General features: G+C 41.8%; 1 protein-coding gene and 1 non-coding gene across 2 annotated transcripts; one reads left to right on the plus strand and one right to left on the minus strand.

The window, feature by feature from the left end:
- Positions 1 to 64: 64 nt before the first annotated feature.
- Positions 65 to 136, minus strand: trnaw-cca (transfer RNA tryptophan (anticodon CCA)). The gene has a single exon. It is a non-coding gene; the product is annotated as a tRNA-Trp (tRNA).
- Positions 137 to 700: 564 nt separating this feature from the next.
- LOC116385763 (lysophosphatidic acid receptor 6) lies at positions 701 to 3360 on the plus strand. Its single transcript, XM_031851474.1, has 2 exons — positions 701 to 773; positions 1746 to 3360. Exon 2 carries the CDS (start codon positions 1752 to 1754, stop codon positions 2700 to 2702), a length of 951 nt encoding a protein of 316 aa, XP_031707334.1. The 5' UTR covers positions 701 to 773; positions 1746 to 1751; the 3' UTR covers positions 2703 to 3360.
- The last annotated feature ends 9942 nt before the right edge of the window (positions 3361 to 13302 follow it).

Raw genomic sequence — 13302 nt, forward strand, 5'->3', positions numbered from 1 at the left:
AACCACATTTCCCCTCCCAATTACTTCGAATAACATAAAAGCAATACAATCGATTAAAAAGCTTTGACCCCGACGTGATTTGAACACGCAACCTTCTGATCTGGAGTCAGACGCGCTACCGTTGCGCCACGAGGTCTGGTTTCCGTTGATTCCAGACATAATGTTTAAAACATTTTACCAATGTCTCTTTGCTCTTTCTTCTGTTAGAGATGATTTGCTGTTTTCTAGATGATGTAGGCTACATACGCGTTCGATCCATGTTACATTTCAGGAATCTCTAAATTTCCGGTCATTACGGTAGTTATCGATGAATTAGCCGCTAGAGGGCGCTCTCTGCAAGATAAATTGAAACATCAAATCAGGGCTGTAAGGAGATATGGGTGTCGTATAGCAGAAGTGCAGAAGAGTAAAAAGTCAAGAACACACCAAGATAAATAAATATAAACTGAATAATAATAAAATAAATAAAGCAAGCAACAAGAACACTAATGGATTTAAAAATGAAATAAAATAAAATAGATTTAATCAGACAAACAAAATATCTGAAGCTAGAATGTAACAAAAAAAGGTACATTTTCTTATCAGCAGGTTAACAGAAAGAGGCAGACCAACAAAGATTGGTCAACTTCCTGTGCCTCACATGTAGAGTGTGACAGTATGCTGGGGTGACAAATTATTATGCAGTCTATGGGTGACACACACACACACACACACACACACACACACCTTCCTCCTTTTCTTCTGGATCCTCACCTCTTCCGATCACCCAACAGGTAAAGTCACACCCTTGGCTACTTTATACATTTGTTGTAAAATGTTCTACTGTACTGCATGTGCCATTCAAGTTCATATCGTTCAAGAAAAACGCACGTGCTGATGGAAAATGACTTGTGGGTGCATGTGCACTGTATGTTATTTTTTTTGCATGGGCATCACAGCAATTAAAACTTGTGAGAGCAGAGGGATGATTAGCTGCCAGTTTACCAATCAGATGTTTGGTAAAATAATGCCCAGGAAGCCATAAAGATCATTTAGTTATAAGTTGCAGATTGCATCAATGCAACCAACACAAGTGAGTTCTGCTTTCCACCAGGAACTGCAGCTACACAGAGCAAATAGATCTTTTTCCTCTTGAATACATGTTGCTTTATGAAAATCAATATTGATAGATTTTGTATGGAAATTTCTAATGAGCCCTGAAGTAGCTGACCTCGATTTAGAGTTTGAGAAAACACCCGCGGGTTCACATATAAGCACTTTGATCTATGCATGTCAGAGATACAGCGTTTATTGTCATTGTAAACTATCTCTAGAACTATCTGTCTGTCTGTCTGTCTGTCTAACTAGCGTTAGCACTAATTAGCTACTAATTAGAATACTGAAGGTATTCTGAATGTATACACACGCTGCTTTTGCTTTTTAATGGTTGTAACAGTGAACAATGTTCCTTAATTTCATTGTTTGATCATCAGGCGTTGGCCTCCATCTTTATCTTTTTAATCTGTTTAGGCGCTGAATCAGTTTGACATCATGGATATATTCTTCAAATGCATATTGTAGACTCTTCTGTCTACTTCTCTCTGAAAACTCTTTTTCGTTTTTGCAAAAATTAGATATTTCTTCAGCGAGTGCAGTTAGTGACAGTGTGGGCTCCGGAGTACTAGTGGGGGGTGGGGCTTAGCAAAGGGTCTAATACTCAACCATTTAGACTTTTTCAAACTACTCCTCTCTCTTCTGTATCTCAGGTCACGATGTCCAACAACACCTCCATCCCCGATCACAACAACAGTACAGGACACATCAACATCTTCCTTGTGTGCATGTACTCCTTCGTCTTCATTGTGGGTTTAATTTTCAATCTCATAGCAATGGTCTTTTTCCTCCACCACACCAAGTCCAGATCACAAACCGTAGTCTACATGACTAACCTGGCCATAGCAGATGTACTGCTCATCCTCACGCTGCCCCTGAGGATCTACTACCATCTGGGATTTGACGACCTTCCTCAGTGGCTGTGTGACGTCCTTGGTTTGGTCCTGAAGGCCAACATGTATGGGAGCATCTTTCTCCTCACTTCCATTTGCTTCGACCGCTGCATGGCCGTCGCCTTCCCCATGTCGACCCGTGTCCAGGAAGGGAGGAAGAAAGCGCCGCTGGTTTGTCTCGGAATATGGATGCTCACCTTTGGTGCCAGCGTGCCCATCTACCTTTCCCAGCGCACACAAAATCTCAACAAGGATTGTTTTGATAGCCTGCCGGCCTATGCCACAAAGCTTGTGGTGGTTTTACCCACTCTGTTTGTGGGGTTTGGAATCCCACTCGTAATCATGCTGATCTGCTCCTGGGGTCTGGCCCGTACTGTCGGAAGGAGCTCCGTGGCCCAGACCAACCTGGTCGACGGCAGAAAGATTCAGAGGATGATCGCCACCAGCCTCCTCATTTTCATACTCAGCTTCCTCCCTTACCACGCCATCTTGGTTCTCCTCTATCTGTATGGAGATACTATACCAGACCCAATGCAGGCTGCATACCGCTACAGCCTGATGGTGGCATGTTTCAACACAGTACTAGATCCCGTCGCATACTATTTCACCACGGACACCTTCAGGAGGAGTGTCGATGTGGGCGCCGTTCGGAGGATGTTTCCTTTTAATAGCCAAACTTCTGAGACTAACAACAGGAGTAGAATACCTAACGGCTAACGGACGGACTGCTGAAGAACCACTCAACAGACACTGCCATCCGAAAGCTTCAAAGCTGGTTCGCCAGTCCAACCCAGTCATTCCCAAAGACTGGTCTTGAACATTTAAAACTGCAGTAAACTTTTGAGGAACGTATGAGGAAGCCTGGATGTTTGTATTGTTCTGATAATTTTAGCCTATTTATAAAATGTAATCTAACATGAAAGGCTCCAGGCTGGAGCGTCCACAAGTGAAAACATTGACCGACTTTTCCCCTGGCCTTAAAATGAGTCTCGTACCCTGATTGTGTCTAGAATCACCTGATAACATTTACACCGTGTATTAATATTTGTCTCCAGTGTCCACATTGAGATCCGATGGCGAACCGGTCACTCTGTCGAGCTCAAACAACGTCACATCCCCCTCTCGTTTTGCTTGCATACTTTAGTCAGACCAAACACTTGGTCTTGTCTTGACTCTTTCCACGAGTGTCTTGAATATCCATTTTGAGAAGCTATCTTGCAGCTTTCTTGCTAGTAGCGTAGCTCGCTAACTGTCTAATTGCAGTCACGCATGATAACGTATTTTTCGCCCACGTAGTTTTTCTATGTGGACACGCAATTGCATTTACACTTGTTGTTCACTGTGCTCACAATGTGTCCCTGACAACCTCCTGAGGTGGTTTGGCGGATCACAATCGTTATTTTAATGCAAGGTGTAAAGGGGGTCATTGATTTCCAATCCGTATCTACGATAATATATTAACATTGTTTGTGTTTTGTAGAATTATTTATGTTTTTTCATTGCAACGTGTATGCATTTGGCGAATGTTGCTTCGTCTATAAATGCTAAGATATGTAGCATTGAGTTTTCTAAATTAACTAAATAAATTGTAGCATTGGCGCTACATGAATTATAACAGACTACACTCTTTGTGTTCCACAGTGTCACAGTGAGACACACAAATCCTAAGAAAAATCCTAAGAATCATTTACGTTTCATTGTGACGTGACGTAGAAGCAGCAGCTACCGAAAGCTACATCTCGGGGTTCAGGCGTACAGCAGGTGCTCCACATTATTGACATGATAACAAGCCAGTCAGATCAACTGTCTCAACTGTGACAGTCATTTCACCTAATCTACATACAATCATGTCTACAACAAAAGACTTCACGAGAACCCAAACTAGTTTTAGCAGTGAAGAAACAAATTCATGCTTTTTAAAAGAGATATTTTTTTCCTGTATTCTGGTCTTTACATATTGCGATGTGCTTTATTTGTTATTTTTTTTAGTTGATTTAATGTGTTACTAAAGGACTAGGCCAACATTTTTAGAAGCGAGTTTCCTTCTGAGAGTGAAATGAGTGCCTAATTACCAAGCAGGTGTCCGGACATTAGCTTAGCTTAACACAATGGCTGTAGGTGGAGGGAAACAGCTAGCCTGGCTCTGATCGATGTTCACAAATACCTCTGCCAGCCCCTCCGATACTCACCACTGAACAGGTATCTTGTTTGTTTAATCCGTAGACAAACAGATGTGGACGCATACGCGCAAGTGCTGATACACATTGGTGTGTTTTTATGAGCAAATGTTTATCTCTTGAATGGTTTACATTTCATTTTATATTACAGCTCTTTTTAATAGTTTTAATGTTGTAAGTAAGTGCAACCAGTGAATTACTGACCACATGCAAGTGAAGACAAGCTTATTTCACAGGTACGTCAGCGGTGACTCGGGCCGGTAATCGCAGGGTTGGTGGCACAAGTGTATAAATAGTTATAAGGCATATACCGAGTATTATCACACATAGCCAGAGATACATACCACTGTGCATCTTGCAGAGCAAGGCTCAAACAATCATGACACAATCGTTCACGTACTGTAATCTTTGGCTTTAACTGTACACCAGAGAATTTGGGTCTGTAACCTTTTTAGAGTGTCAATTGTTTTACTTACTTGTTAAAGTGTACCATATCAATATTACAATGAACATTGAATTTGATTATGACGGCACATTAAATTCTTAAAGATGAGAGGGCACGTCGACATTTTCAAACATCTCTCTTGCACACTTAGTGTTCCATTGGTTAATGGGTCTTCTGGGTAACCTCAAGGGAAAGAAGTACTAGAGTACAATTTTGAGGTACTTTTGAGAGTTGCAAGTGCTACTTTAAACTTCAGTTCCACTGCAATTAGGACGGCTGTTTTTCTTAATGTTGGAGTGTCTTTGAGCGAGACACTGAACCCAAAACCTGACCAGTGCCCTGAATATCAGCTCCACTGTCAAGTATAGTGTGTGTGTGTGTGTGAGGAATTGTTAAAAGGTTAAAGGTGCTATAAACACATTTCCTTTTCATGAGAAGCGTACAGGAACTCCTGCATGTCTTCAGTCCTCTGTAGCTCCATATCACGGTATACAATCAGCACTTGATTTACAGTATATCTGTACGCCGCTCAAATATTCTGTTACACCTGGAAATACGTCACAGTACAGAAGATAAAGACGCTCAAACTTCTGTTTCACTGGAACTTTAAGCCTTTTTCTCTTTTTTTGTGTGCATTCAACACAACACAAACTGTCTTTGTGTGATCAGCGAATAAATAAATGATACTTTAATCACCTCTGGGCGACTGTGGCTGAGTGTGGAGAGCAGGGTCGTCCTTCAATCAGAGGATCGGCGGTTCGATCCCCGGCTCTGCTAGTTGCATGTCAATGTGTCCTTGAGGAAGACACTTAACCCCGAAATTGCTCCCGTAGCTGTGCCTACGGTGTGTGAATGAGTTAGTCTGATAGGCAGGTGTCATTTAGCCCCGGCCAGCATTGTATGAATGGGTGAATGATGACAAGTCGTGTTAAAGCGCTTTGAGTGGTCGGAAAGACTAGAGAAGCGCTATACAAGTACAGTCCATTTACCATAATCAGCAGACAGAATAGAGCGCTGCAGGATTGAGTCATAAAACCCAGAAATGAGTCAGCATTTTTGAATGTCATTTGTTTAGATGCCTGAAATAAGGTCTGTGGTCAACACCACACTCAGTAAATGCCCCGCCAGTCAGCCAAATGAGAGTACAAAACATCATCACTAGAACACTGGTCCGCCTCAGACAGACAGATGGATGGTTATTAGGGCTTATTGCCAAAGCAAACTGAGGCAACAGAGATCCAGCCTTTAAATGATTTATTGTTTCAATAATGTGTAGACACAAGATCCTTTTGGCTGTAATTCTGCTTTTATCACTGACTTTATTATCCTGTTCCTGGTCATGGGTGCTGAGGCCTATCCCCAGCATGCGCAGGACAAGCTGCTGCTTGGACACGTGTCCAGCCTGTCACAGATGAATCTTGCAGCTCAGCAGTCACCGACGCTAAACTGCACGAGAGGAGCAAATTCTCTCCGGCAGGTTTGTGGTACGGCAGCAGGAGGAAGTTGACTATTTGGCTTGTGGTTTACAAGCTGAGACAGTTCTACGTCACACATGATAAGGAGTCGAGCACACAGTTTCTCTCACAAAATAAATCCCCACATGGTTTTAGTAGCTTGTTTGGTTTCATCGCATTTGTTGGTTTCCGCAAGCTCCTTAGCATCACGAAAGCGATGAGAGGAGAAGCAGACGCTAAGCAGGAGCAGCCCTGTGGTGTGACAGTAGAGGCTACCTTCTGCTTTTGCTGTGTGTGATGGAGACGCAGGCGTTGCGCTCACATCTGTGGTTTCCTGTGTGTGTTGATGAATGCCGGTGTTTGTGAGGGACCTCAAGAAATAAAGACACATACGACTCAGCGGCCCAGACATAAAGGCTCCATGACTGCAGCGACTGCAGGTTCCTACAGTCAGAACTGGCTACATATTTGCAATGCTGTAAAGGAACTGGGTCTACTTGTGAAAGAGCGCCTCTCTGTGAGGAAAGCTTGCTTTAGTAGAGGTGTGTGTGTGGGGGGGGGGGATCATGAATAACGTGAGAGATTTTTGAAATTCTACTTATAGCAGTGAAAATCTTATCGAAATACTACATTAGCCGGAGGTTTTTCTGGTTACGAAAACATCTGTAACACTCCTGTTAAAGTTTTACATATCAATCTGGTGCACTCTGAGAGCAAAATGATGAGTCTAGATCTAACTTTATGATTTAAAATGTAATCATAAACACATTGGTTGTATAAATATGCAAAAAGTCACACCACTGACAAGTACAAAACTGCTTTGTCAAAGTCAGAATTTCTTATTTCAAGCATCCTAACCTTTTCATCAACGACCAAATGAAATTCATTATTTTATTGTCAATCTTACAACACAGCACAGCAATTATGTATTCCTGTAGACAAAATACAGTACAGAGCAAAGACAGTACTTAATCTTTAAACGCGAACCCTGTCGCCGGCGTCAGAAAGTTACGCCCGAATTCAAATTACCGTAACTCCTCAACCATTTGGGCAATCGACGTAATTCCAACGGATTCTGAAACCTGAGAATCTCAGGTATTTCCAGTGATACATGCATATATTACGGTAATGGAGAAACCAGTGGCTCGAAGAGGCTGTGGGGATTTTTGTGATCTGAACAGAGGAAGGAGAGCAGCTCCGAGTGAGTACAACTTTTGACTATTGTTGAAGTGTTTCTGCAATGTTTCAGAGGTGTTTTAGTGGTGTTTTCTTCATAAATTATATTGTAGTGTTGTAAATAATAGTATTAGTGTTGTTTCGGAGAGTTTTTGACGGCTTTTTTCGCCACCATGTCGAGGAGTCCACGAGGCAGAGGAAGGAGAGTCCCCTCGAGTCTTTTGGAGGAGGAATGTCGCCATCTCAACCACAGTAAGTAATTCAGTTTGTATACACTGTATATTTATTCCCAACTTTATTACAATAATGTTTTTCAATATCTAGTGTATATAGCCAAGAGGAAACAGTGCACTCTCTGCCATAAAAGCACATCCTGGATATGTGAGGAGTGCAAGGTTCAGCTGTCTTCAGACAAAACTGTTTGAGAATATGTAAAATAGGTTGAATTTCATTTTTGTAATCTCAAAAGTTTTCAATCTCAAAATTTACAATTGTTTATAAAGAGAAACTGATGAAAATTCAAATCCATTTTTTTACTTTTTTGTTATTACACACTTGTTTTAAGCATTTATAACATAATAATGACAAATACCTGATTTATTGAAGAAAAAAGACAGAAAGACCAGGCGGACCTTCAGAACTACAGTGGATAAAGAGTTCTTAACAAAGTCAAACTATTGCTTTAAGAACAAACGTTCTCCTCGGCCTGTCTCATCCTTTAGCAAGTTAAAGTGAGTGAGCACTGTACTATAATCTCATTTGGAATATAAAGGTTGCCATTACATCCATCTGGCCAAGATGTGGTTATGAACATAAGCAGAAATGCCATGTGATAATTCTGTACATCTAAATGGACTCTTAATACATTTGATCTAATAGACATTTAAAACAACCTCCAATAAACGCAACCAGTATTATACCAAGATTCAGATGATTTACTGTATTTAGGTATCTTTATAATTACGTATTTTCACAGCCGTATACTTAACTACAGAAATTATGTGTAAAATGGTTTGGGTTAACCCTTACCCTATTTTTAGATGGAGCCATTATTAGGGCCCGAGCACCGACAACGTCGGGCCGCGAGGTCCCTATTGAAACTGTAGGAATTATTATTAGGGTCCGAGCACCGACGTAGTCGGAGCGGAGGACCTATTGTTTTTCGTATGTTTATTATTATTATTATTATTAGGGCCCGAGCACCGACGTAGTCGGAGCGGAGGACCTATTGTTTTTCGATTGTTTATTAGGGCCCGAGCACCGACGTAGTCGGAGCGGAGGACCTATTGTTATTCTAATGTGTATTATTAGGGCCCGAGCACCGACGTAGTCGGAGCGGAGGACCTGTTGTTATTCTAATGTTTATTATTAGGGCCCGAGCACCGACGTAGTCGGAGCGGAGGACCTATTGTTATTCTAATGTTTATTATTATTATTATTATTATTCTTCTTCTTATTCTTATTCTTAGTGTTTCGTCGCAAAAAGGAGGTGCTTGGGATACTGGGAATTTTGTGAAATTTGGCACGCAAGCCAGAATTTGCGAAAATTGCAGTCTGATTGGGGTGTCCAGTATGAAATATTGGCTCGATAGCGCCCCCTATTGAGTAGCCCCAAAATCGGGTTTCACCTAGCTGTCTGAAATTTGTTAGGTATGTGGATCGTGATGGGACGCACAAAAAATCCTCATGGAATTTTTCTCTAAACCAAACAGGAAGTCGGCCATTTTTAATTCTATGACGTTTTTTGACCATTTCAAGGCGTCATACTTTAACGAACTCCTCCCAGAGATTTGACCCAATTGACTTCAGATTCGGTCAGTATGCTCTTGAGACCTTGGCAGTGAAAAGTTACTCAAAGATCAAAAAGTTATCGAACTATGTGTCCGTGGCGTGGCGTAAAAAAAACCACCATTCGCCGCGAAACAGGAAGTTGTTGTAACTTGGCCATACATTGTCTAATCTGCTCCAAATCTCTCATATGTCATAACATCCTGAGCCGGAACACATCTATAAGACAATTTAGAATCATAGTAATAGCGCCACCTAGTGGCAACTGGAAGTTGTACGTTTTGTACTTTGACATCCTGCTCCTCACAGATTAATCAGATCCCTCTCAAATGTTGTCAGAAAAGCCTTAAGACCTTGATAATGCTTCATTGTGAAGATTGTAAGAAGTTATTGAAGGGCGGCGACGTGGTGGCTCGGCGAATTTCAATCCTTCGCCATGAACGAATAAACTGATGTATCTCGACTCCACATTATCAGATCTTTACCAGATTTCACATGTTTGATTAGACTCCAGGCCTGAAGACATCTGCAGGCCAATTTTGAATCATAGTCATAGCGCCACCTACTGGTAACAGGAAGTTAAAGTCTTTATACTTTGGCTTGTTTCTCTTAGTAGGTAAATCAAATCAACATCAAATTAATTCCACACAAATATAAGAAGTTCATAATGCCAGTTCATGAAGCTTTTGATGTTTCGTCGAACGCCGTTGCCGTGGCGATGCAGTCTTCGCCGTTAACAACGAAGGTAATTTTGATTTTGAGAGGCTAAAAATCTAAATATGTGCAAACTAAGATGCTTGGAGAGCAAAAGTTAGATAACAGTGGATTTTCAAACCATGTCAGTGGGCATTAGTATAAATGATCTGTCCAGAGCTTCTTCATGACAATCAGGTTAAACGTTATAATGAATGCTTCACACTACAATCTAAAGTTACAGAAGAACTTAAAATGAAAACAGTGTTAAATTAAAGTGTTCAAGTAACAGCAAATTGCACTACTGTTTTGTTAACTTTCATGTAAGTCCAAATACAATCAGCAGGACACTGCAGGGAGTTGAACCCCATCCCAATAAACTGACAGTCTGTTATGTTACAAACACTGAAGCACATTCACGCACATTAATTTTCTTAATGATCTTTAAAGGCTTACATTTATGATTGTATCGGAGGTACACTCAAAACATTTAAGGCCTAAGACCTGGCAACATGATCTTGCTACGCTACTTGCTGGTATCTTGCTGGTCTACGCAGGAAATATCTCACTCATGCACGCAGAGTGTGATGGTCACAGAAATGCATGGCCAGAGTCCTGCTAGTACCCTCGACGTGCGTGAAGTTGCGAGGGCCCGATCAATGCTGCTCGCAGCTTTAATTAGGGCCCGAGCAACCGACAACGTCGGGCCTGCGAAGGCCCTATTGATATTGTAAGGATTATTATTTTTTAGGGCCCGAGCTACCGACAACGTCGGGCCACGAAGGCCCTATTGATATTGTAGGCATCCGTTATTATTAGGGCCCGAGCAACCGACGTCGGGCCTGCGAAGGCCCTATTGATATTGTAAGGATTATTATTAGGGCCCGAGCTACCGACATCGGGCCGCAAAGGCCCTATTGATATTGTAAGGGGTATTATTTTTTAGGGCCCGTGCTACCGACGTCGGGCCGCGAAGGCCCTATTGATATTGTAGGCATCCGTTATTATTAGGGCCCGAGCAACCGACAACGTCGGGCCTGCGAAGGCCCTATTGAAACTGTAGGGGTTTTTATTAGCGCCCGAGCTACAGACGTCGGGCCGCGAAGGCCCTATTGATATTTTACCCGTTTGGGTAAACGTACGCATGGTTGGAGGACTTGCCATGCATGAAAACTCACCAAATTTTGGGGACTTTTCAGGCCTGGTGAATATAGCCATCTGAAAAAGAATGCGTCTTTCTGTGTTAAGAAATGGCTCTCTAGCGCCCCCTACAAGTCGGACCGGCGACGCCCCTCGGCCAGTATGTCCGATTGACTTGAAATTTGACACACATGTCCACTTGAGCTAGAGCTACAAAAAAGCCAATCAGACACCTAAGCTCCGCCTCCTTAGATTTTCCGCCATATTGAATTTAGTGTAAAACACATTTCTGCGAACTCCTCCTACATGCTTAGTCCCATTACTACCAAATTTGCTGTGGATCATTACTGGATCTACGTTATCAAAAGTTATCAAAAGCTTTTTGATATCTCTTTTCGTTTACAAGATATGTACCAATAAACTTATTAGGGGCGTGGCTTAATATCAATACATATAACCTCTCAACCGTTTGTCCTAAAATTACCAGATTTTCAGCATATGTGCACATTGCATCCTCTAACATACCCTGATATTTATTTTGCATTCAACAACTAGGGGGCGCTATAGTAAGCCCTCGAAGTTGTGCTTTTTGTCACTTTTTGCAGATTTCAGCCTTCGCACTTTAACGAACTCCTCCTAGAGATTTTAAGCGATCAACTTCTACTTTGGTCAGGATGCTCTTAAGACCTTTGTGATTAAAAGTTATCAAAATCGAGAGTTTTCATCAAAGAACCTTGACGTGGCGTGGCGGCCATTTTGCCTCATTGTTTATGAAAAAAGAAGTTGTTATAACTCCAAGGTACATTATCCAATTCGCACAAAACTTCTTATGCATGATGCTACTTCAAGCCGAAACATACTTCAATTGAAAATGTTTCAAAAACTCATAGCGCCGCCTACTGGCTAAAGGAAATGTCATATTTTATACTTTTATTTATTCCTCCTAGCCAGGTGACCTGATGAGTCTCAAATTTGGGAAAGATAGCCTAAAGACATTGATGATAAATCGCCATGAATATTGTGAGTTTCCGTTGCACGCTGTTGCCGTGGCGACGCATAGTATCCAATGAAAAAGGAAGCTGATGGTTTAGTGGGTTGGGATGCTCAAAAACTCATGGAACTTTGTACATGTGTCACAGGTCATTGGAAGAAATAGTTTATATGATTTTCTTTATTGGCCGTTTTAAATTGCCTCAATAGCGCCCCCTACAATATTTCAAAAGAGCAGCCCCAGCGCTACGTTTCAGCTACATGATTGAAGGTTGGTAGGCAGATGTATCCTATGGGGACTTACAAATAAGTCTCGTGGGACCATGCTCTAAACCCGACCGGAAGTTGGCCATTTTGATTTATGTGTCATTTTTTTAAATTCATGTGTCATTTTTGATTTATGTGTCATTTTATTAAAGGATTTGGTAATCCTATTCTAAAATCTATTCTGAATCCAATGTTACAGGTCAGATATGCTACTGGTTTACACGACAGGAGTTTGGTGAGAGTATATTACCCCATCATCCTACATCGGACACCGGAAGTACCGCTAACGCATGTTGGCACATGATTTGAAGACTGGCCATCCTCTTTTGATACGACTGAAACAGCAGCCCAACACAGCGACATGTCACCGTGCAGGACTCTCGCCGGAGATACACACCCGACTGTCTCTCGAGAGTCAGCGAGATACGTGACTGTCTCTCCCCGACAGTTCACGCTCACTGTCACGATCAGGATAACCAGGGAAATTACTCTTGCATATGTCACAACTACGTTAGAGGCACGACCAGCGTCCAGATATAACGATGATCCATAGAAACCTGTGAGGAGAGAAAGCACAGAGAGTGAGTGAACGAGGGCATACAAACACTGTCCTAATGTAGGAGGTTAGAGTAAATCCCAACATTTTACACAGTTAGTTAATTATTTTACAACTGTTTGAGTATAAATACCATATTTCAAAATATCCCTCCTATAAGCAAAGCTCTCTAAGTTGTACTGTACTTAACTCTCAGTAAATAATCAATGCTAACAATTTGATATTCCAGGAGGGATTTGGTAATCCTTAAATTATTATCGTGGCACCAAACATGCTAAGGTAAATTACAAAAAATGCTAACGGCCAAAATCTATTCTGAATCCAATATTACAGGTCAGATATGCTACTGGTTTACACGACAGGAGTTTGGTGAGAGTATATTACCCCATCATCCTACATCGGACACCGGAAGTACCGCTAACGCATGTTGGCACATGATTTGAAGACTGGCCATCACCTTTTGATACTACTGAAACAGCAGCCCAACACAGCGACATGTCACCGTGCAGGACTCTCGCCGGAGATACACACCCGACTGTCTCTCGAGAGTCAGCGAGATACGTGACTGTCTCTCCCCGACAGTTCACGCTCACTGTCACGATCAGGATAACCAGGGAAATTACTCTTGCAT

Source organism: Anarrhichthys ocellatus, unplaced genomic scaffold (genome assembly GCF_004355925.1).
Source record: "Anarrhichthys ocellatus isolate YVR2014 unplaced genomic scaffold, GSC_Weel_1.0 scaffold11, whole genome shotgun sequence".
In the NCBI taxonomy this organism is placed as follows: Eukaryota; Metazoa; Chordata; class Actinopteri; order Perciformes; family Anarhichadidae; genus Anarrhichthys; species Anarrhichthys ocellatus.

Coding starts and splice junctions, on each gene's coding strand:
- LOC116385763 (XM_031851474.1), top strand. CDS start 1,752: ATGTCCAACAACACCTCCATCCCCGATCACAACAACAGTACAGGACAC.